Consider the following 23,236-nt stretch of genomic DNA (forward strand, 5'->3'; position numbering starts at 1 on the left):
GCTAATCTCAAAATATTATTTCGCTTATTTCATCATAACAATTTTTTATTCCTTTGCCTCTTATATACATTTAATTTTTAACATTAAAATCTCAAAATCGGATTGGAGATCGAATTGGTTTATTTTACGGTCCAATTAGTTTAATTGATTGGGTTGATTGGTTTTGGGTCAGACCAATTTAGATCATGTTAATTTGAAGTTTTTAAAATTTCAAGTTTTTCTGGTCGTTTCGAGTTTGGATCATTTTGAATCTGATTTAATTGTGTTTGAGGTTTAGGATTTTTGGGTTGAATAATTATTGGTATAGATCATTTTGGATTTTAATCACTTCGTTATTCGCGCTATATTTAAGTTTGAATCAATTTAGGTGTGATTGGAGAAGTTTAAGTTGTTTTTTTGTTAACAAATTAGGTTAATCGTCGGGGTTTAGGTTTGAATTGATTGAGCCGGATTTTAATATATTTTTTATAAAGATAAGGATAGCCTAAAAGATGAATTTGGAGAGAATGTCGATGGGAAAATTTAAATATAAAACTTTTGTTATTTCATATTGATTTAATCAAATTTGATAAATTACATAAAGATTATCTTAAAATAGCATCGTTCTTACTTTGGTTTTTTTTTTTGTCAATTTAGTCATTACTGTTAGAAAATTTAATCAAAATGGTTATCCCATAGTTTGTTGACTGGATTTGCAAAAAGAAAAAGAAAAATTGTTCTTATAATCCCTTTAAAAATTACAAAATTTTTAAGTTAACCCTTTAAATCCCCATATTAAATAGCATAAAGAAATGCTAGATCTAGGTTCCGAACTTCCGATATGCTTTCACCACCGTCTTCCCCCACTATTTCTTCTGTTTCCTCCTCCGATTTAGACATTGAGATAAATTTCTTAATTACTCATGTTCTCCATTTATTTATTTTCCAACTTAATAGTTTAGTTGCACAGTTTTTTCAAAAGCACTTTGATTTATGAAAAGATGATTACTCTTCAAACAGAAACTATATGTATTAAGGTTTGTTTTTTAAATACAAAGCCTTCTGTTAACCCAAATAGTGAAACCACAAAACAATTGCATTCTGATCAAATCATACCAAAAAAATGAAAAAAAATATTAATCTGCACAACTTTTGATTAACCCGAACTCTGAAATCTTGATATAGTTTTCTTATTTGAGTGAAAGACGACGAAGTGAATATTTTAAAATTTAGGTTCAATAATCACGGGGTTAGGTGACATGGTAAGTGTTTCTTCTATTTTAAACAATGATCGAGGATTTAATCCTCGCCTTGAGTATGAAGTAACTTTAAAACCCGTGACCATCATCTACTCTTTTAATGGGCCTACAAATTGCTAAGGATTGGTGATTAGGCTGCTTTTGTTAAATGTATTGATTCAGGGAAAGGTTTAAAACCGATTGAGGGCTTACAAAACGCAGAAGATTAGTGATTGAGTTTCTTTTTATTAAATGTATTGATTCAGAGAAAGGCTTTAAATCAATTAAGCCAATGAACAGTTGAACCATATTTTTTTAAATATTTTTATTTTGAAAATTTGAAATAATTTATTTAATTAAATTGGACGAACTAATTGGACTAACGAACAGGTGGCTTGATCGATTTGATTTCTGAAAATCTTGGTAGTTGGACTTGTTTTTTTTTAATTAAAAAGTAAAGAGGCTAAATTTTAAGAAATAAAAGTAAGAAATTAAATTCTAAAAACACGAAAAGCATAAGAACTTAGAACATATTTTAACTGTTTATATATATGGTTAAAGTGAATGGCTTAAGTCCCTTGAGTACTTAGGCCTACGTCACTCCATATGTGTATAATATGTGTGGGTTTTTTTAGTTTTTTTTTTTATCATTCATGCTCGTTTTACAGTCTATATTCAGGATTTGTGACAATCATTTTCAACTATATAATCATTAAAGTTCGAACTTATATTCTATTTTCGAAATTATAATATGTCTTACCACTACATCTACTACTTAGAGGTCTTAATCATATTCTTTTTAATTAATTTTATTCAATATTAAAGATAAAAACTTGATAACACGGTTTAAACCCATATCAAACAAGCAAATCAATACTTGAATCACCATGTTTATCATATATATTAATTGGTTTTATTTATAAGTTATATCATACTTATGTAATATTTATATCATCATATTTAAAGAAAAATTTGGAACGAATTTAGGAAGAAAATAATAGTAGGTGACAAATAAAGTTTAGTGGGAGCCGTAATTTTCACCTGAAAGCGCCCATGTATCTGACGCCCCATGGACTCACCCGATTTCTGGTCCCTACCACCCACTGGCCACTAGTCACTACCCTACTTTTTTTCCTTTCAACCAAAATATTAGTTACATAATATTTATAACGTGGTCTAATTTTGGTTTTAATCCTCTATTACTTTGGAATTTAAAATTTAGTCCTTTTCTGATATTTGGTAAAGTTTAAAGGATTGTCTACGGATCAAACTCGAGATTGGTGTTAACTAAATACTCTAACGCAAGTACTTTTTCACTCACTAGTGGTTCAGTGACAAACCATTTACTTTTGGTGGATACCAAAAAAATTATAATTTAACTAATAACATTAACAATCAAATTTCGAGTTCTAGGGATTATTTGAAGAAAAATTATAGCTAATAATATTAACTATTAACTTTCATCAATTAAGTTAAGATCAGGTAAAAGTACCAGAGAAGCTCCTATACTTAGGGGTAGATTGCATTTTGGCTCTTCTACTGGAAAAATAGACAAATTAGCCCTTATACATCGTGAAACATGCAAATTAGTCATTCCGTTAAATTTCATCTGTAAAATAATGATGTGAAATGTTAATTTAAATGGTTAATTCATAATTTGGTCCCTAAACTATAGCTAAAATATCATTTTGATAAAGGGTTAATTTTCATGTTTCAAAACAAAGGGTACAAAGGTTAATTTACCCATTTTTAGTAGAAGGTCGAAATGCAATCCACTCCTAAATAGAAGGGCTTCCCTCATACTTTTACCACTAAAATTAGTATATTAACAAAATCATGAGAACTCGAACTTAATATTAACAATTAACTCTCGTTAAATCAAATTAAAAATCCAACTTAAATACTAAAAAATTAATATAATAATCTTTAAATCCCAAAATGTACAATATTCACAAAATATAAATATCACATTGGACAAAAGCAATACACATATATCATATTAAAAAGATGTCAAACTAATGATAGAGAGATTAAATAAAAAATTTCATATAGTAGAGGGACTAAAATAAGGATTAGTCCTATTAATTTTCCTTCACGTTGAGAAGGGGAAAAAATAAATCAACGTTTCGCCCCGCCAAACAGCTTTTTTATTCACAACTTTTTTATTCACAACGCCCATAATATTTATCAATTTTCCGCACACTAATCGATAATATCGACGATCCCCATTTTTTGCTGATAAAAAAGGGGAAAAAAAAGAAAAAGGAGAGAAAATGGCGGAGAAGGCGGCGGCGTATGACGTGGCGCGTGGAGGTTGGAGTGAAACTCGGACGTGCGTTGTTTTAGGAGGTCGTGGATTCATAGGAAGAACGCTAGTCAACAGGTTACTGCGACTCGGAGGCTGGATCGTCCGAGTCGCTGACTCATCATCTCACTCGCTGCTGCTCGATACTTCCTCTGGTTCAGATTCTCTCCTCTCTGATGCTATCAGTTCTGGTCAAGCCACCTTTTGCCACGTCGATGTTCTCGATACTTCTCAAATCGTCAAAGGTAAAAAAGTAAAGTAAATATACGATCAATATTCGCATGTATATATATACCTCTTTAAACATATAAGCATTTCCGATGGAGATACTGGAGAAATGCTAGGAAAGAGAGCTCGATCAGTTATCTATTTAAGTTTAAGGTGATTTAAAGTTAGTTTAACTGAGAATGGAGTTTGCGCTAAGCATTTTTGTTGATTGTTGATTTTTGGTTTCTAAAGAAGTTGCAGTGAAGTCAAATAAAACTCATAGTTGATCATAAATGAACAAATGATTGACAGGTCGTATCCGTTATAGCATAATTGGTCTCTATAAAAGTAAAATCATATATATATATTTAAAAATATGCTGTTTTGCTTTCGATTCAAAACTTGTTCGTTTTGTCTCTGGAAATGAACGTGAGTTGAAAAAGCGATTGTTAAAATAGTATTAGATTTACATTAATTGAAATAGAGGCTTTTTGTTGTTACCTCAGAGATTAATATTACTAGATGCTTTAACTTTAGCTGGAAATCTTAGAAAATTAGGGATACACCATAGTTAGTTCGTGAGAAGCCATGAAAAAATGTTTGAGAGTTGAAAATGTTAGTTTTATCAATCTTGTTTATTTTCACCCTTTGCAAGCTAAACAAGGAAGATAGACCTACTGGATGTATTTGTTTCTGTTTGTTTGCGAGAAAAATAGATAAAAGAAATTAGTCTCTGAATTTTTTTTTTTGTTAAGGAACTGAAGCGTATGCTGAGACAGAAAGGAAATAAATTGAATTCACAAATGTTGCATTTTTATGTCATCTTCAGTTTTAAAATATCATTGCAACTTTGGAAATGTTTGAGAAATTGGCTCTGTTCTGACAATACACCTCTTGCAGTAACTACAGGTGCAGATGTTGTATTTTACATGGAACCGACTGATTTAGACACACATGATTTCAGTAATTGCTACATGATCATAGTTCAAGGTAATGTGCCTTTCTTGTTTGCCTCTTTTGATGAGATTTATAACTATATACTATATTTCAAAATCATACCATTGCGTTGACAATATTTTCAGGTGCAAAAAATGTCATTAATGCATGCCAAGAGAGTAAAGTTAAGCGACTTGTATACAATAGTTCTGCAGATGTTGTTTTTGATGGTTCACAAGATATACTTAATGGTGATGAGTCCTTCGCTTACCCAGGGAAAGTATGTTTCATATTGCTTCACTCTGATAAAACTATTTTTGGTTTTGAGTTTCCATCTGTTTGCTAATTGTCCTTTTGTTTATTGATGCGCCTCTACAGTTTAAGGATATGACAGTTGACCTTAAGTTTCAAGCTGAAGGACTAATCAGGTTAGCTAACAATATTGGCGGTCTTCAAACATGTGTACTTCGCCCTAGCAATGTCTTTGGACCTGGTGAAACACAATTTGTGCCTTTGCTAGCGAATCTAGCCAAGTTCAGTTTGGCAAAGGTTTGTGAACAATCTTAACTTCGCTTTATTTGTGTAGATCTGTAGTTTTACTATTATCTTGATTATTTTAAAATTCTTACTGTTATCTATCGTATCGTAATGGATATTTCTACATTGATTATCAAAGTATAGGCTAAAAGTGAAATATGGCAATGTGTCTTTAGGAACCTCTTTACTTTTAGCCCTAATTTCCCATGTTTGATTTATCTCAAGTAAGATCCTTTTTGCATCCCAGATCATTTATGCCTTTTGGGAATGTGCAGCTAGTTCTGTTTCTAAAATTATATTATGTCTTGCTTTTTTTTTGGAAAATATATGTTTACTTTATGTTATGATGGAATAAGTAGTATTTCTATTAATCCTTTTTATAGTAACAGCTCGCATTTCAGTTCATTACAGGAAGTGGTGGAAATATGTCTGACTTTACCTATGTCGAGAATGTTGCTCATGCTCATATCTGTGCTGCAGAAACTATGGATTCTTGGGTAGTCTCGGTGGCTGGAAAGGTACTCCTTAAGTTTGAAAGATACGTAAAGTTCTCTCTTATTTTAATTAATATTAAAACTATGTCTAAGGGAGATGTTCTCAATATGCAGGCTTTTTTCATTACAAATCTCGAGCCTATAATGTTCTGGGAATTTATATCTCTCATACTTGAAGGCTTAGGGTATCAAAGGTAAAGCATGCTGGTTTTCCAATGTGTGAAAGTCTGCGATATCGTACTGATTCGTGGTAGGTTACTATGCTGTAGATTCATCAAACTAACATGATTGTGACATGTAATATATTTAATTGTGTTACATTTTGTGACATGTAATATATTTAATTGTGTTACATTTTTTGTTCATAATTTACTTGTGTTACTAAGACGGTTATCATGGGCCAGAGGAGGGAACAAAGAAACTATGATCATCTTATGAAGCGTTGTTCCTTATTTGGATCCTTTCCTTTGGTCTTTGAAATTTGAAATATGTTTTTCATTGCCAATTCATCAGCACAAATACTGCTAGATTTTGGCATACCATCAAGAATTTTAGTGTAGGAATGGATGTTTTTTCTTGTTTGGAAGTGGAATCCTACTAATATGATCTACAAAATCTGCTGGTTTATGTTTTAGTGTCCTGTTTGACTTCCTTCTCTGAATTCTCTTTTTCTTTTGGTTGACAATTTATGTACTTTTTTTCTTTCTGCTAAATTGGATGCTGAAGCAATTACAAAATCCCTTTTCTCTTTTCTTTTCTTTTTTGTCACCTTTAGTATTCTCCTAACTGGAGTTGTCAATTGCATTGCAGACCGTTCATAAAAGTTCCTACTTGGATGGTTTCCTATGTAGTCATACTTAGTCAATACATACACGACAAGTTGGGCTACAGAATGTATAAATATTCCGTGTCACCTCATTACATTGTTCAGTTAGCTTCACGTAACAGAACTTTTGACTGCTCCGCAGCTCAAAAGCATCTTGGATACTCACTTGTTGTCTCACTAGAAGTAAGTTTCTGCTGTTTTTCCTTATATGTAAATCCATTCTTTTGTAACATGTAATATTCTTGTAGTCTCTCTTTTCTTTTGGCACCCCTATTTTGTACAGAATATTTCCAGATCCTCTTTTAGCTGTTAGTTTTTCATGATTTATTAGGACTTTTACAAAAATGGAAAAAAAAAAAATTCAGTTGACTAGCCAAAGTTTAAACTTAGTGCATTCAACATCCTTTTCAATATCTGAACATATATTTTTCATCTCTTGGTATTTCTGAATAATATTCATCTTTATAGAGTAGAAGCACTAATTATTGTCTCCACTTCTAAGGGATTGAGTGGTTATAACTCATAAGTTGACACATGAACATATCTTTGGTGGGTAGTTAGCTAGAGTTTAGGTTAATTCAGCTTATTTTCATGAACTGAACACTAGGATGAATGGAACTTGGTGGAATTGGGTATCCTCATTGCTTTTCTAAATTTGAAAGCTGGAGGAATTTTTGAAGCAAAGGAATGGCTGTTGGGTTTAGAATTTCTTGTAGAAACTAATAACTGCTTTTGTCCTTTACGCCTTATCCTTTTCTTCCCTAAGTTGATAAATGGAAAGACAATTTTCATTCTCTATTACACTTTTTCCCGTTCATGTTACATTTTGTTATACCTTTAAGAAATTGAATTGAGCTCATAGAATGGTTTTATCTGAAGATCGTTTTTGTCATCTCGTGATCACATCAATCACATAAAGTAGTTTCCAAAGATCCACTAGGGTGACTGCAACTTTTTTAATCTGAAAGTTTGACATACCTTTTTTATATTTGTTGCTGATAATGCAGGATGGTATCAAGTCAACAGTTGCATCATTCTCTCATTTATCTAAAAACTCATCTTTTATGAGATTCGGCAATTTTGATGAACAATCCAAAGCAGAGAAGCTGCTAGGCAGCGGGATAGGTATTCTATTTTATGTTTTTTATGCAGATTTCAATAATGGTATTGCATAGCTATTTCTCTGAAGTTTATGCTTAGCCAAAGAATTTGTAGTGTCCTTTCAACAATTGAGCACATGATTAGTTAGTTTGTAGATTTATTTTTGCGTACTACTTTTGAGCATGTCATGCTATGCCATGAGATTGTACTATGGGATTGAATGGTTAAAATGATTCTTTCTTCTAAAGTTGGTGAAGGTCTTTGAGGTTGTAATTGTAGCCGACAGGCTACATAGTCCATCTTGACTTCAGCTTTAAGCCTAAGCCGAGGCAACATTTCATGGCAAACTGTACAATCAGATGGAGGCATAAAACAAGACGCATCAATTGGTCGCTAGTTGAATACTTGAGTCATCATCGTTTCTCTGGATGCATTCCATACCTGGGTGTTACATTTATTTTTTAATCTATTATGTGTTGTTTTTAGCAGTCATAAGATGTGGTTAGGGTTTTTCTAATATATGTTTTCTTAAAAATTTTAAAATAAAAAAATATCTTTGATTTTGATTTTATTAATAATAGTTTATTTAAACTTTTAGTAATTTTACCGAGTTGGTGTCATTTGACACCAAAGCTCAATCAAACACTGTATTATAGCATATAGATAGATGCATTCAAATAGGCTCTTATAAATAAATGAGGCATGATAGTGCAATTTTCTCCATATAGTGACCTTGAATTACTTCAATTCAGTTGCAGATGTCCTCCTGTGGAGAGATGAAAGGAGAACATTTATGTGCTTCCTTATACTGGCTTTGGCATTTTACTGGTTCTTTTTCTGTGGAAAGACTTTTACCTCATCTGCAGCCCAGCTTCTGCTGCTAGTTACAGCCATTCTTTATGGATATGGTATTTTAGCATCAGATATGTGAGTATTGCTAATTACATCCCTTGGTTCTTTCATCCCAGTTCATTGGGTCAATTTGTTGTAGTTCCCCGTTTTTACTCATCGATTGATTCAATCTGGAATGTGAACCAGTTCCAGGGTCCTCTTTGGACCTCTTTCACTTTTTGTTTTCCAGTGTCCGTGTTCGATGCCAAACTCTTTTGATTAAGATACTCTTTCCATTACCTCTCCTCATTTCCATTTCCTTGTTTTGGCATATACCCCAGCTTCGGGAATGTCATTACCAATACAGAGATGGGGTTTGATTGCTTGTTTTCCTTTAGAATTTCTTTTTAAATAGTTAAAGAAATGTTCTAAAGTACTAATCATGTTTCCCTTGGTTCACTTTTACCATTTCTATCGACATGACCCAATCGGGCTTTCTTCCTGTCTGGTGAACTAGTTTATTAGATGCCACGCCCTTTTCCCCCTTGAAACAATTGGAACACCTACCTGAACCAATTTTCTCTTACAGTATTTACATTCCTACTATTAGCTTATAAAATCTGCAGTTCTATTCTTTATTCAGTAACTTGCTGAATATCGTATTATTGAAATATACTTTTCTGTCTTAATTATGATTGCCTTTGCGACAGATGTGGTTTTGCTGTTCAAAACATACCTTCATCTTGTTTTGAAATCCAAAACTCAGACGTGAAAAATTCAATCAGATCCATATCTTATATGTGGAATAGAGTAGTTTGTAGCATCCGATTGTTGGCCAAGGGGGAGGATTGGAGCAGGTTTTTCAAGGTTTGTATTTTGATGGCAATGTGTTTACGGTTTCATGCTTTCTTTTATAGTTTCTTTTACTTTTTAAACTTTTCATTCTTGAACATGTCAAACACGTAAACTCAGTAAAAGTATCATGGATGCCCCTGTACTAAGAGTTGGATTATTTTGCCCCTTCTACTTTAAAAAGTGGGCAAATTAGCTAATGGAGAAATGAATGGAATATTTTACGGAAGGCTAATTTGTCCTTTTTTTTTTATAGAGGGGGAAAAATGCAATCTCACTCTTATTAAAAGGCCCTACATAGTACTTCTACCTGAAATCTCCGACGGTCCGACCTTATATCCTACCCTTGAAACCCTCATGTATTTCAGTTGAAATTTTGTATCCAGGTGCATTCTGGTACTTAATTGTTTTACAAAATGTGCCACTATAATTTCCCATTGCATCTTAGGTTTTAAATAAATGTAATAATGTTATCGGGTTATTGAGTTACAACTGTCCATCTCCACATTATACGTACTCATAGATGAAATTGGTTTCCCTGTCAAATATTTTGAATCTAACTGAGGGGTTAGCTTCTTTATAGCCAGACATGCATAAACTTTACTGAAAACTCAATGTGGATCTGTTGCAAACTTCGACTTGAAGCAACCTGAAATTTTTTGATTGATTATAACCATATGAGCTATGCATAGGTCCATAGAAATACTGACATATGCATGTAACTTATACAGGTTATGGCTTTCCTTTATTTGTTCAAGTGGATTGTATCATATTCCTTGGCTGTTCTTGTTGGCATCGGTAAGTAACGATATTACTTTTTGTTTAAATGGGTAATTATATTGGTTCATCGTGTGATACTGACTTCGGAAATAATCCGTAATGCAGTTCTGGTTTTTGCCTTCACTGCATTCTTCATTTACGAACAATATGAATCAGTGATCGAAGGATTATGGGCAGTTTTTTTGTTTGGTATCATGGAATCAAAAGGATTGATAATAAGTACCCTGCCAGATTACGTCACAGCATTTCTTCGAAACAACAACGGTTCGCATCAAGAAAAAGCTCACTTTTCGTAAATGCACGGTAATTACCAGTTCAAGCTCTTATAGTAGTATTTTAGTTTTCCTTACTGATCGGCTTGTATTGTGTTTAGACTAGCTTAGACTAGCATCGATGATCAGACGATAGAAATTGTTTTCCTATCAAAATATAGTAGCTTAATTGAACAGCATAAATTCTACCTCGTATCATTAAAAGTAAATCAGGGTAAAATACACATGTTACCAGACTTGACGGTGAGTGTTGAATACAGGTACGTTCATATTGTTATCTTTTCGTATCTCATCATTTTTCAACATCCGTATTCGAATATATGCCTAGTTTTAGAGAAAATGAAGATTCCGAGTAACATAGGGGACAACTATGTAGCACATGTTACCTGAATATTTCAACTGTTGAAATGTGGTTACTGGCCAAATGTAGTGTTCTAAAACTACATTCCATCGGGGACTTCCTTTTCCAGGTAGATTCGAAATTGAGAAAGGGCTGTAGATGTTGTAGTTCGAATTCTAGATTTATTAGATGTTCACTCTTTTATGTAGCTACATAAATAAAGGTAAATTAGTGAAAATTGGGCAAATTAGTTCTTACACGTTAGATTCAAGAATAAATTGGTTCTTCTGTTAAAAGTTTTATCTATTTTTACTATTAAAAATTAGTCCATGTATGTCAGCACAATGTGTACGTGTCACGTATAACTGTCTGGTTATTTTGTCAAACAATGTTAGTTTTAAATAGTAAAAATGGATTAATTTTTTAACAGAAAGAATTAATTTACTCTTTGATTTACTATACAAGGACTAATTTATCTTTTTTTTTTTATTAAAGGGGGTAAAATGTAGTCTTAGAGACCTTCATAATCCATTACCCTTAAATAAATTATAGTAATCCTCAAGTTCAGCTCGAGATGTTTTGTATCGAGCATTTTTCTGTTTTTCACCTTTCTTCGGTCATATTGCTGGGGTATGTTATTCAGACTTTAATGCGGCATGTTTAATATTTTCTAAACTTTTTCAAGTATTGAGATTGTAATTTGAGTTGCATTTTGTCCTAATTATAAATTTAGAATTTATATAATTTATAAATTTGTACTTAGAAATTTCGATCTTGATTTTTCATTCTCGATTTTTGTCTATTTTAATTCATTTGAAGAGAATATTAAGCTTTTCTCTTATGCCCTTAATTTTATTATTTCCAAATTCCGATCATAACTTTGAGAAATCTTTTTTAAAATAGATACTATCTGATACATAATGAATTTTACTTAAAAGTGTTCTAAAATTTGAAAGATTTCTTTATTAAAACATTTTTAATCCAGTTATTTTTCCTTTTAACCAGCAAAGTCTTAGATTAAATATCAATAATCCAAATCCTTTCATAATATATACTATAAATAAGACGTTACAAATTGATGTTTAAATGTCATGTTTGTAAAATAATTGCTAACGAAGAGAAAAACAAAATGACATTAACTGTAACATTGGAAAAATGTAATATTAAAAAAAATTTATAAATAAATTAGATATGCATCATTTTAATTCGATTTCTATTTAATAAGTATCATTATTGTACTCTATCATGATAAAACACTTTGAGAATGATTCTTAATAGACATATCAACACTCTTATTTAGGCAAATCACGTACAAACATTTTAAACATGATTAGAAACTAAAAATTAAAACAAAAACTACAACTACTTTCAAAGAAAATAGAGTGGACAAAACAAAAATTTCGTAAGTGTAGGCAAAAAACATCAATACTATGAACGAAAATTAAAAACAATTTTTTTTAAATATCATTTTAAAAAACATCATTAAAGAAACCGTAACTAACAACTAATTTGAAGATTGATACCATTTCAAGTAAAGCAAAAAAATTGAATTGGAAAAAAATTAAGCTGTTAGGGTTTTTGATTTAATAATGGGTGTTATGATTTGATAATACTATAAATAACTTTTTTAAAATTAAATTAATATTACACCCTTAAAAAATCAAATAGATGAATAAAAATGTTAAATTTAGGATCATAAGGTTTTCATTTATAAATAGTACACGGCTTTGAGGCTACTTAAATTGATCACGTAAGTAAACATTCTCTTTTCTAAATTCTATATAATTCAATTTAATTGAATTCCAATATTATTATCAATAGGAATTTTATTATTTACAAATAGAGAGCTAAATTTTTAAATTTAAAAATAAAACTAAAATTTAGATATATAAAAATACAGCGACGGGAGCATAAATAAGCAAGTTGTATCATCGAATTTATAAATAAATATCTTGAATCATAACTTCACCCTTCACTTATACCTAATTTCCTATTTCTATACTTAAATTTGTTTGTCCCATTTTATTATTGTGAATGCATACAAATTAATTGATTTAATACAATGAATTGAATTGAGATTTTCTATTTTATAAAGTTTAATTTAATTGGTTATATGAACTAATTAAAGGTATCTTCAGGTTGGACCGAGTCCTAACAAAATTTTAGGCTCTACCCAAAAAATGGGTCTAAATTTTGCCCAGACCCAATCCATTATAGATGCTAAACTTAAGTCCGGACCAATTCGACTTGTGTTAAAGCCTATAGTATTAATATAGTACGGAAGGTATTGATACATTGGGGAGAGTATGGTGACTCAGCCAATTTTTCTTTAGGCATGTATCAATACCTTAAGGAGGGTATTAATACCTTAAGTATGTATCTGGGCCGCGTCGAGCCTAAATAAAAAAAACATTACTTAAAGCACGGCCTATTTTTTAATCAAACATTATTTTTTGTCCAAATTCTCACACTTTGTGAAAGGGTCTTCAAAATGGACCGAATGATCTGGCCATAAACACCTCTAAAATCAGCCATTAATCCAATTCTAAATACATGGATAAAAAGTGCCAAAAATGAAAAAAGAAAAAGAAAAAAAAGCAGCCATCTGCTGACATCACTTACATGCAGCTCACGAGCGGCACGGCCTTTGGGTCACGGGCTAGGGCTAGGGCTTCCTTTATTGAAACGACGACGTTTACCTTGTTTCTCCTCCCTGTATATATATAAATAGCTTTTCCCACATCTTCTACAGATTTCGGTTGTTCGGTTTTTTTCTCTAGGAAAATTCATTCAATTTGATTTTCTAATTTTTAGGGTTTCTTTCAGATTTCATTTCACTCTCACACAATTTAAGAAAAAATTATTTTAAATCACTACCGTTTGGACATCTCTAACAATGTTCCCGCCGATGAAGCAACAAAACATCGGGAAACAATCGGAAGTATCCGATACGCCGTCGAGCAATTTATGGGTAGGGAACTTATCGGGTGAGACGGTGGATTCAGATCTGATGGATTTGTTCTGCAAGTTCGGTGAACTCGATAGCGTCGCTACGTACTCTTCTAGAAGCTTCGCTTTCGTGTTCTTCAAGCGTGTGGAAGATGCGAAGGCGGCTAAGGAAGCTCTACGAGGAGCCACCTTGCATGGAAACCAGATCAAGATTGAGTTTGCTCGACCGGTTCGTTTCGATGTTCTTATCTTTTCTGACTATTTTTTAGGTTTTTCAGTTTTTGCTCGGTTTTTGTATATTTATTTGTGTTTTGAAAGAACCAAAATAAAGTTTGATGTTTTAGTTCTGAATGCATATATTTACATTCTAGTTTTACAGTTTGTCATATATTATTCGTCTCATTTATATCAATGCTCGGAATAAATCTTGGAATTCTAAGGAATGCAACCAAATATGAAAATCAGAATTTAAATTTTATAAAGGGATATAAAAATTTTATAAAGGGATATAAAAATTAAGGAATGCGGGCTCAATATGATATAATTCTTTTGTATTGAAATAGTAGGCGAAATTACACAGAGTCAAGGTGTAATCTGGGTTTAGATGAGAAAGCAATTTAGGCATGAGATTGCCGAAGGGAAATCTTTGCAACTGTTAAAGGCGTATCAATCTAATGCTTCAAATGCTTCATATTTTATGGATTTATGGCTTAAGGAGGGTAATGGTGTGAAATTTTTAAGACAATTTCCAGTGTTCTAACTCTATAAAGCTTTTCTCAGAAAAATGTGCAATTAGTAGTCCAAAGTATACAAATCCTAGTTTTTCCTTATTGTATTTGGATTGTTACAGATCGGTATAGCGATAATAATCTTACACCAAGCAATATTTCGGATTTTAACATGTACTATTATTCTTCTAGCTATATGAATAGAAAAACGGGTGCAGTAATGATCTTACACCAAGCAAAATTTCCAATTTAAACCTGCATGCTCAACGGATTGATACATGATCTTAATGTGTATTCTTTATTATTCACAAAACTCTACTTTTTTATTTCATTTTTTTGTCTTATCACTTCTCCCCTTAATAACCTAGCAACAAGCAATAAAAAGGGATATGAAGTATGAAGGTTGATGAAATTAAATAATATTTAGTTAGTAATATTTGTATAAAAAAGTGCTACTTCCTTTCCTTTTGTTTCTATAATGTGGGAAACTTTATAGGAGAAACAAGTATCTTCAAAATGCCATACATGCCCTTTCAAAACTAGTTTCATTTGTAAAATGAGTTCAACCATTCCTCAATTGATAGCTAAATCATCACTGTTAGCTTAATTGGCTTCTAATCTAGCTGATAATCATTGGTAAAAATTTAACATGGTTCATTTGGTGGCTATTGTTGACTGAGGTAAACTACAAACTACAAACTACTTATTGACATGTTCTTGCAATGAAAATTTACAAGATATATGGTATTTTGTCTAAGAGAAGACTAAAGCCCTTATAAACTAGAAGTATAAACTAGAAACCTTCCATAAAGAATCATAAACTATAATGTTAAAGAGAAACCAAAGGGCTCTGTGAATTCATTGACCTCCCTTTTTAAATGTCATTCCATATGAATTAACAGAGGGTTCTATGAGGGTTGTATCCCCCCAATTGTGTTTGGATATGTTTCGGGTATTTATGCTTAAAGAAATGAAAAAGTTGTAGGAACATAATTTAAAAGATCTCGAGATACAAATTTGTTTCTTCATTGTCTTCTTCCTAAAACCCATCTTCATTTCCCTTCCATCTTTTTTCTGAATATGGTTACTCTTGTGCGCATTGGGCCTTTGTGCCCATGAGAAAAGAGAACAAAAGAAAAAAAAATTGATGTGGTCATCAATCTTAATTGGAGTGTCATAGTCCTATTTTTACTAAGCTTGATTGAAGTCCTTTTCATTCTGACATCTAGAGCGAAGGGTCAAATTTATACAACATTAAGCAGAAATTGATCTTGTGGGAATCCTTTGAGACTTTCGCTTGTTCTTTTATTCTTTAAATATGCTTAAGTTCCTCTTAAAGGAAGTGAATTTCTATTTATTTGTTTTCTCTTGACTTGAAAGAGAAGTTTGTCATGCTGAAAGTGGTTTTTATTGTTTATATTTGCTATTTTTTCCCTTGTTCCTTGTTCTTGACTTGAAGGATGGTAGAATGGCAGATCTAGACTTTTTCTTGCAATAGAATAAATATTTTGCATTTATATGAATTCATAGTAATAGAATGCTAGCATCACATCAGTAGGTTGTGATTCAAATTTTGCTGTTATATGACTTACATTTCTCCAGTAATTAGCGTGTTTAAACTTGGATCATCTATTTTCTTTTTCCTTCTAACTTGTCCTGCCTTATGTGATAAAACATGTCTAATCTTTTATCTTTTTGGGGTTTGTTGTGAAATTCCTCAGGCAAAGCCTTGTAAGAGTCTATGGGTTGGTGGAATTAGTCAAACTATTTCGAAGGAAGAATTGGAAGAAGAGTTTTCCAAGTTTGGTAAAATTGAAGACTTCAAGTTCCTTAGAGATCGTAATACTGCATTTGTAGAGTATTTTAGAATGGAAGATGCTTCCCAGGCCATGAGAAGCATGAATGGAAAGAGAATAGGTGGTGCACAGATACGTGTTGATTTTTTGCGATCCCATCCTTCAAGAAGAGTAAGTACATACATTTAGAATGTTAAATCTGCTTTTAATAGTTAGATAACGAATTGGTTAGCATCTATATTCCCAGACTAGTACTTCCCTGTACTCAACACCTGTTCAACTGTTTTTCCATTTCTTCCATGTAACTTGAAAGTTGAAACACTCATTTCAAATGCTTAATGTGCTAGTAGTTGTCATATTGAATGAACTTTCTCCTTGATCTTTTTGACAGGAACAGTGGCCTAACTCTCATGATCTCAGAGATGGGCCTTTTACTGGTAGAATGGGGCCTTCTGATAGCCATTTGGCGAAAAGACCAGTGAGTAATAAGCCTAAAGCCTCTGTTGAACTAGACTTTGCATAATTATTCTTCACTGTTCTTGCACCTACATTTATTGCTTAAATTGAATATTTATACATTTTTCATGTAAATCATCTTTGTAGCATTCTCAAATAGTTGGCCGAAAAGGAGACAGTCAGCCTACCAATGTTTTGTGGGTAGGCTTTCCTCCGTCTGTGCAAATTGATGAACAAATGCTTCATAATGCCATGATACTGTTTGGTGAGATTGAGAACATTAAGAGCTTCCCTTCAAGACACTATGCTTTTGTGGAGTTCAGGAGCGTGGAGGAAGCTCGTCGTGCAAAGGAGGGTTTACAGGGTCGTTTATTTAACGATCCAAGGATTACTATTATGTTCTCAAGCAGTGAACTTGCACCTGGCAAAGATTACTCTGGCCTTTATTCAGGCATAAAGGGGCCAGGGCTTGCCATGCTCTTAAGTGATCATCCATTTAGATCTTCACAAATGGACATGTTTGGTCAAAATCATACACTACCACCAAATACAGTAACTGGACCATTAGCAACTAGTGGTATTCTCGGATCAAATGTGCCAGTCAGGCCTTTTAATCATCAAGGTAGCTATGACCCTTTGCTTTCTGGTCCAGAATACAACGATTTATCTTCACATCATAATATGTTGGATGCTGATCTTAAAAATCTCACGGGTCCTAATTGGAGAAAATCTTCTCCTTCTCTCCCTTCTGCTCAAGGTGTCAGGCCTCCAATGAGACAGACGTCTGGTTCTTGGGATGTTTATGATGTGAACCAATTTCAAAGAGATGCAAAACGTTTGAGGATAGAGGCTTCATTGCCTATTGATGATGCTTCTTTTCCTTTAAGAAAGATGGATGATCTTGGGCCTGGCTCAGACCATTTTGGGCCAGTAATTGGTGGGGGTGCTTCAAGTCCATTTTTGAATGTCCAGGGAAAGGGTCGTTTGAGTCCAGTGCCTGGAAAGCTCCCTGCTGGTGGACCTGGACGAGCTCATCCTGATAATGATTACATTTGGCGTGGCATTATTGCCAAGGGTGGAACCCCTGTTTGTCATGCCCGATGTGTTCCCATCGGAAAAGGGCTCGAGACAGAACTGTAAGTGCTGTTATTTTCCTTGGTACATCTTTTCATTTAGACTTCCCTATTTGTGAAGGAAATGCATGATATTTGTTTGATCTGGCTAGATTTCCATTAAGGCTTACTTTCAGTTTTGAATTCTGGACAGTGTATATTGTAGTTTTACTGGAACCATTCTTTTGACTCTGTATTCTGTGGTTAATGTTCTATTAGATTGATGAAGGGCGTATTCCATAAACATTCCTGTTGTAATTTATGTGCTATTCATAAATGTTTTGCATGCTACTCTTGTAATTTGTTGTAGTTTTAAATTCCTCTTGGGTTTCATTTTACTCGTAGTATCTGAATGAAATTTCTTATTTACTAAAGATTCCTGTGTTTGAGGCATTGCCTGAAAGGTTATTTTCTTTGAGTGCTCACTTCCTCAAAATATGTTAAATTTGAGTTTTCTTTGTTGTACTTAGGTGATCTTTTGTTTATTTATTTATTTTTAATTCCTTTCAGTTGGATATTATTATGTTACTGAATTTCCTTCTTTCCTTTTCCTCAGTCCCGAAGTTGTTAACTGTTCAGCCAGAACAGGATTGGATATGCTAGCAAAACACTACTGTGAGGCCATTGGATTTGATATTGTTTTCTTCTTACCAGATAGTGAAGATGATTTTGCATCATATACTGAATTCCTTCGCTACCTTGGCTCAAAAAGCAGAGCTGGTGTTGCTAAGTTTGATGATGGGACAACACTATTTTTGGTGCCCCCATCAGAATTCTTAACCAAGGTTCTTAAAGTTACAGGACCTGAACGGCTCTACGGAGTTATTTTAAAGTTGCCTCCACAGGTACCTTCCACTGCACCTCTACAATCGCATCCACCTTCTCTTTCTCAGCATGATTATAGTCTTCCACATTTGAAGGAAGAACAAGCTTTGCAGAGGGAGTATGGAAGGGTTCCACATGAGGAGTCCATACCTTCTGCAAGACCTCTTGCGCAAACTACTGTGCAAAATCAACCACCCAGCAATGCTGCAGCAATTCCCCAAACTGGTGTTTCTTTAACACCAGATCTGATTGCTACTCTGGCCTCTTTTCTCCCAACGGTGTCACAGTCTACTGCTGTTGGTGGTGTTCAGCCTCCATTAGTGACATCAACTACACAGCCCTCATTTCCTCAAGGCATTGCACCGAAAGGAGCTCCTGCACAAAATTGGAACCAGGAGCAGCAAGCTTATGACCCTGCAGCCTCATCTTTCCAACAGTTCAATCCTCCAGCACAGTTACCACCAGCTCAGCATTACTCATCGATATCCAATACACCCATCCATTCTGCCCAAGTGGCCCATGGCAGCACCCAATATCTGGATTCTGCAGCGGGCTTACCACAGCAAACTGCTTCATCTTCAAGGCCATTAACAAATTTTAGTATCCCTTCTCAAAGAGAACATGTTTCTGCCCCTTTTAGCCAACAGTATCATCCCGAGGCCCCTTCGAATACACAGAATGGCTATGGAATGATGCATGGAGCAGATACTTCTGGGTTGTATGGTGCGCCAGCTTTTCAGCAGCCGAACAATCCTGATGTTTTGTCTAATCAGGTTAATGGTGCTAATGTATTCCAGCCACAAAATTTGATGCAAGGTGACAAACAAAATTTGGAGCTTCCTAGTCATGGACAGCAGCTGCAGTCTGTGGTTCCTGGAGCTGGTCAGGGCACATCAGATGTAGAAGTTGATAAAAACCAGCGATACCAATCAACGCTGCAATTTGCAGCTAGTCTTCTCCTCCAGATTCAGCAACAGCAGCAAACAAATACTCCAGGTGGACAAGGGACAGGGAGTCAGCTGTGATATCTTCTTCAATCTAGGTAATTATCCTTTCCACAACTTACTTTCTTGAATGGACACATGCTAATTGGTTAGTCTAGGGATATGTCTTGATATTTGTTTATCATGTGATGATGGATGTTTGTTGACTATTATTAATCCTTCTTTTAGATGGTTGCATATGCATTCTTAAAATTATGCATAACCTTTTGGATTTAGAACTTAGAAAATGTTGGTAGTGTGTAGGGCAAGTGTCATTAGATTCGGCTAGACCTTTTACTAGTTTGAGAATAGGAAGTGGGGCATTAATATGAAAGTGTTGGGATGTTATGTCATGTAATGAGATGGTTGGAATCTTTTTTTGTTTGTCGAAGTGTTTCAAGGTATAAATGGTATTTTGAGATTGTTAGGATTGGTTGTGACAAGAAGGATATGAGAGTTTGATTTAATCTGATGTGTTTTTTAAGAGGTGTTTTGGAGGTTGAAAGCGAATTTGCTGTTTAGGTGGTGCAAAGGACGTGCACAATATCTAAAGTTGAGACTTTCTAGTCATTTTTTATGCACCATTCCCATTAGCCTTCCCGTTGTAGGATGGCTATTATTTAATGGTTCAAGCTAAGATGATGTGGTTTGATGCCTGTTCTTTTTGTTCCTTTATCATGTTAGACAAAAAGACTGTTCTCCGAACTGAAAATAGGTTTTTATTTTAGAAGTATTGCATTGGAAAATGTTTGGATGCTTATTCACATGGTTAAGAATTAAGCTGCAAATTTTGTGGTGCTGGGTAGTTCCAGATTGATCTAATCAACTAAAATATACCTGTTGGATAGTTAAACAATTGGTGCATTGCTCGAGATATAACCCCACAAAGACCTTCCAAATACATGTAAAACTTTTTAGAAAATTGAAAATACCCATGTCAAACACAACCATTTCTGACATTCACACGTGAGTCCATGTAACATAGGTTTTTATAATTAGTTATTTCTTTACTGAATCCATGAACATTTGCATTGGCATCTTTTCCTCTTTGTTTTCACCGCACGGGGATGAAGTTCTTTTTTCTCTAGCTCACTAGTTTTATCTTTATAGAAATTATTGTATGCATATGTTTTCCTCTAGAAATAGTAAATGTTAGTTTCTTTATTCTTTGCTTTATGAGCATTGTTACCGTAATTATACATATCACATCTTATGCTATTTATCTTATTGTTTGCATATATTTCAAAGCATTAATTTTGAAGATTTTGCCCTTTTTACTAGACTATAGGATGGACCTTTCTTAGAATTCTAGAAATGTAAATATTTATGGGATTCAAATTTGTAATTTTGCTTTGTAAAACTGAGTTTTACTGCATTTGAGACTTACGTTGAAATGCCAAAACTGCTTTTTCACTCAAATATTTATCGTAAAGCTAGGTGCCATAAGCCTCTAACTGTGTTGAGTCAGCCACTCGGCTATTAAATGACGTTTGAAACTTAACCTTAGCGTAGTGTCCCTAATAATTTAAAGAGCAATAAACTCAAATCACCATTTATAAACACACTCCTGTCATCATCGTCATCCCCATCTTGAATTTCTCCAAAGCCACAAATTGTACATTTTAAAGTACTCAGTAAACACAAATTGCGGCCAATCGTATTGACATTCGTTACAATGATTCAGGAGATAGGAATTTGGATGGTCTACTCTATTTTTCATTTCTTTTAGTTTTTACTCTTTTAAGTGATCAATCTTTTATACTTAGGGGATTGTTTTTGCTTTGCTTCAAGATGGGACCCCCCTCTACCTAGTTCGTTGTTAATCCCAAATCCTCGAAACAAATACTGCAAAAATTATTCTTCGAGAGTCAATTTTTTGCGAAACAAATGATCTGAAGGTTACTGATATATTTTGAAATTGATCTGGTATATACACACACACAAAGAAAGCAATTTTCGTAAAAGAGATATTCTTATAGTATATAAAATAATATATTAAATCTTGATTAAGGCTCTATAGTAGCATTTGAGAATCTAGTCAGCCAAATTCCAAATACGTTGGAATTTGATGACAAGGATGTTGAGGCACTTTGTTAAAAACGTCGGGGTCCGTTATGATTTTGGTTGGGGATTCGATTAAACTTAGGTATCAAACTGTGGTTGGCTTCGCAATACAATTTATACTATCTGCCCTTTAACTTTGACGAAACATGTCAACTTGAATGGATAACGTATTTCATGTTCCGAGTTTTGGTTTCGTTGAGTTCCGTTAGTATCGAAGCGTTGGAACGATGTTGAATCCGGTGCTCTATGATGTGAAATTTCTTATCTATGAGCTTGCCCACTGAGATGTGCATTAATCCTCAATTATTTGCATACATAAATCAATGTTGTCATATAACGGTTGGTGTTGCATTATTCACTATGATGTTACATACATGAATGCATTGAAATGCTATCGAACTGTCGATACCCTTTTTGTTCATTTGTATAAGGGGCCGAAAAGGGTTGAAACTACAGGATGGATTACAACCCAGTTTTTGTCAAGTTTCATCTCATTTTTCGTTTCCTTTTTAACATAAAACAGATCGCGTGGGGAACTTGTCGGGGTTGGGGTTGGAATAGGTCGTATTCATTTGAATGCTTCTATATGATTTAAACTCAAACCAATCTGAGCTTTAGCATAACTTTAATAGAAAAATGCATAGAATCCGAGCTCTGATTAAAAAAGAATACTGCAAACAATCTCCATACGTCTCTTCAAATAACATAGCTTTTCTAAGGGTAAATATATCTCTTGATACCTTAAATTAGCTTCAATGTTCACATTTTTTTGTTTAAATTGTTACCGTGTGTTAGTCTATTTCTGTAACACCATTAAAATGGTGTGATGTGGACCAATCAAGCTATTGCAAGTGGCAACTACATCAGTTGATAATGTTTCATTGATTGGTTTGGAATTTAATTTTAGGTACTAATTTGAATATTGAAACTAAATTAAGTTGTCAAAAGGTAAATTTAACCCTTTCTTTTTAGCATCGGTAGCATCATTATTTTTTTATTTTCTGATACTCAAATATGAGGTTAACTTATCTACCATTTCTAATGCAAATGATTGCTTTCTATTCCACCTGCTTAACGTCTATTTAAATATCGGATATGGGTATTCCTGTTTTTACTCAAGCTCATCAACGTTATATATGTTCGGTTGAATGTCGGATATGAATATGTTTACTAGCTCGTTCGAAGTTTTGTCAACATAATTGCAGTAGGATTTAGGATTCATATTCATGGCAAAAAAAAAATCCAAAATAATTTTCCATGTTTATTTCGTTTGTTTCCAAGTCCCAACATAACAAAGCCTTTTTATATTAATTCATTTATTCGATTTATGTAGGCAAAAATTTTTGGGCTGTGAATCCGTAGGTACGAAGCAAATTTCGATTTTTTCTGAAAATGAACAACTATGATCGCCGTCGACTGTTCGTGAATGAAAAATCCTTGTTATGCAAATTTTGTGGGTAATAGATTGACTTCAATCAAGGACTAGATTGTACAAATTAATTTTTTTTCCCTTTAGTTAATGAATATTGGCTTTGATTTTTATTTAGCCATGTCAAATATTTCGGCACCATTTATGTTCAATTATCTCGCTGTCTTATCGTTTTGTTATATTTAATAGGGAAGAA

At 33.4% G+C, this 23,236-nt stretch overlaps 2 protein-coding genes across 5 annotated transcripts; both read left to right on the top strand.

Annotated features, from left to right (window-relative positions):
- Positions 1-3,371: 3,371 nt before the first annotated feature.
- LOC107938719 (3beta-hydroxysteroid-dehydrogenase/decarboxylase) lies at positions 3,372-10,645 on the top strand. Of its 2 annotated transcripts, XM_041087993.1 has the most exons (13): positions 3,372-3,767; positions 4,630-4,719; positions 4,812-4,945; positions 5,044-5,214; positions 5,604-5,720; positions 5,811-5,890; positions 6,507-6,705; positions 7,530-7,647; positions 8,376-8,550; positions 9,165-9,321; positions 10,038-10,104; positions 10,192-10,389; positions 10,619-10,645. In XM_041087993.1, exons 1-12 carry the CDS (start codon positions 3,491-3,493, stop codon positions 10,380-10,382), a joined length of 1,776 nt encoding a protein of 591 aa, XP_040943927.1. In that variant the 5' UTR covers positions 3,372-3,490; the 3' UTR covers positions 10,383-10,389; positions 10,619-10,645. The 2 variants fall into 2 exon arrangements, with proteins under 2 accessions (XP_040943927.1, XP_016727443.2); XM_016871954.2 differs by having other exon boundaries at positions 10,192-10,635.
- Positions 10,646-13,448: 2,803 nt separating this feature from the next.
- Positions 13,449-23,153, top strand: LOC107938713 (flowering time control protein FPA). Of its 3 annotated transcripts, none has more exons than XM_016871946.2 (7): positions 13,449-13,876; positions 16,097-16,342; positions 16,563-16,649; positions 16,775-17,763; positions 18,296-18,584; positions 18,660-19,606; positions 22,945-23,153. In XM_016871946.2, exons 1-6 carry the CDS (start codon positions 13,595-13,597, stop codon positions 19,587-19,589), a joined length of 2,823 nt encoding a protein of 940 aa, XP_016727435.1. In that variant the 5' UTR covers positions 13,449-13,594; the 3' UTR covers positions 19,590-19,606; positions 22,945-23,153. The 3 variants fall into 3 exon arrangements, with proteins under 3 accessions (XP_016727435.1, XP_016727436.1, XP_016727434.1); XM_016871947.2 differs by having other exon boundaries at positions 16,775-17,249; positions 17,385-17,763; positions 18,296-19,606; XM_016871945.2 differs by having other exon boundaries at positions 18,296-19,606.
- The last annotated feature ends 83 nt before the right edge of the window (positions 23,154-23,236 follow it).

The sequence above is a fragment of the Gossypium hirsutum genome, chromosome D02 (assembly GCF_007990345.1).
Source record: "Gossypium hirsutum isolate 1008001.06 chromosome D02, Gossypium_hirsutum_v2.1, whole genome shotgun sequence".
Taxonomy (NCBI): domain Eukaryota; kingdom Viridiplantae; phylum Streptophyta; class Magnoliopsida; order Malvales; family Malvaceae; genus Gossypium; species Gossypium hirsutum.

Coding starts and splice junctions, on each gene's coding strand:
- LOC107938713 (XM_016871945.2), top strand. CDS start 13,595: ATGTTCCCGCCGATGAAGCAACAAAACATCGGGAAACAATCGGAAGTA. Junction 16,343..16,562: donor GATCCCATCCTTCAAGAAGA/GTAAGTACATAC, acceptor TCTTTTTGACAG/GAACAGTGGCCTAACTCTCA. Junction 16,650..16,774: donor GCCATTTGGCGAAAAGACCA/GTGAGTAATAAG, acceptor TCATCTTTGTAG/CATTCTCAAATAGTTGGCCG.
- LOC107938719 (XM_041087993.1), top strand. CDS start 3,491: ATGGCGGAGAAGGCGGCGGCGTATGACGTGGCGCGTGGAGGTTGGAGT. Junction 4,720..4,811: donor CTACATGATCATAGTTCAAG/GTAATGTGCCTT, acceptor CAATATTTTCAG/GTGCAAAAAATGTCATTAAT. Junction 7,648..8,375: donor GCTGCTAGGCAGCGGGATAG/GTATTCTATTTT, acceptor ACTTCAATTCAG/TTGCAGATGTCCTCCTGTGG.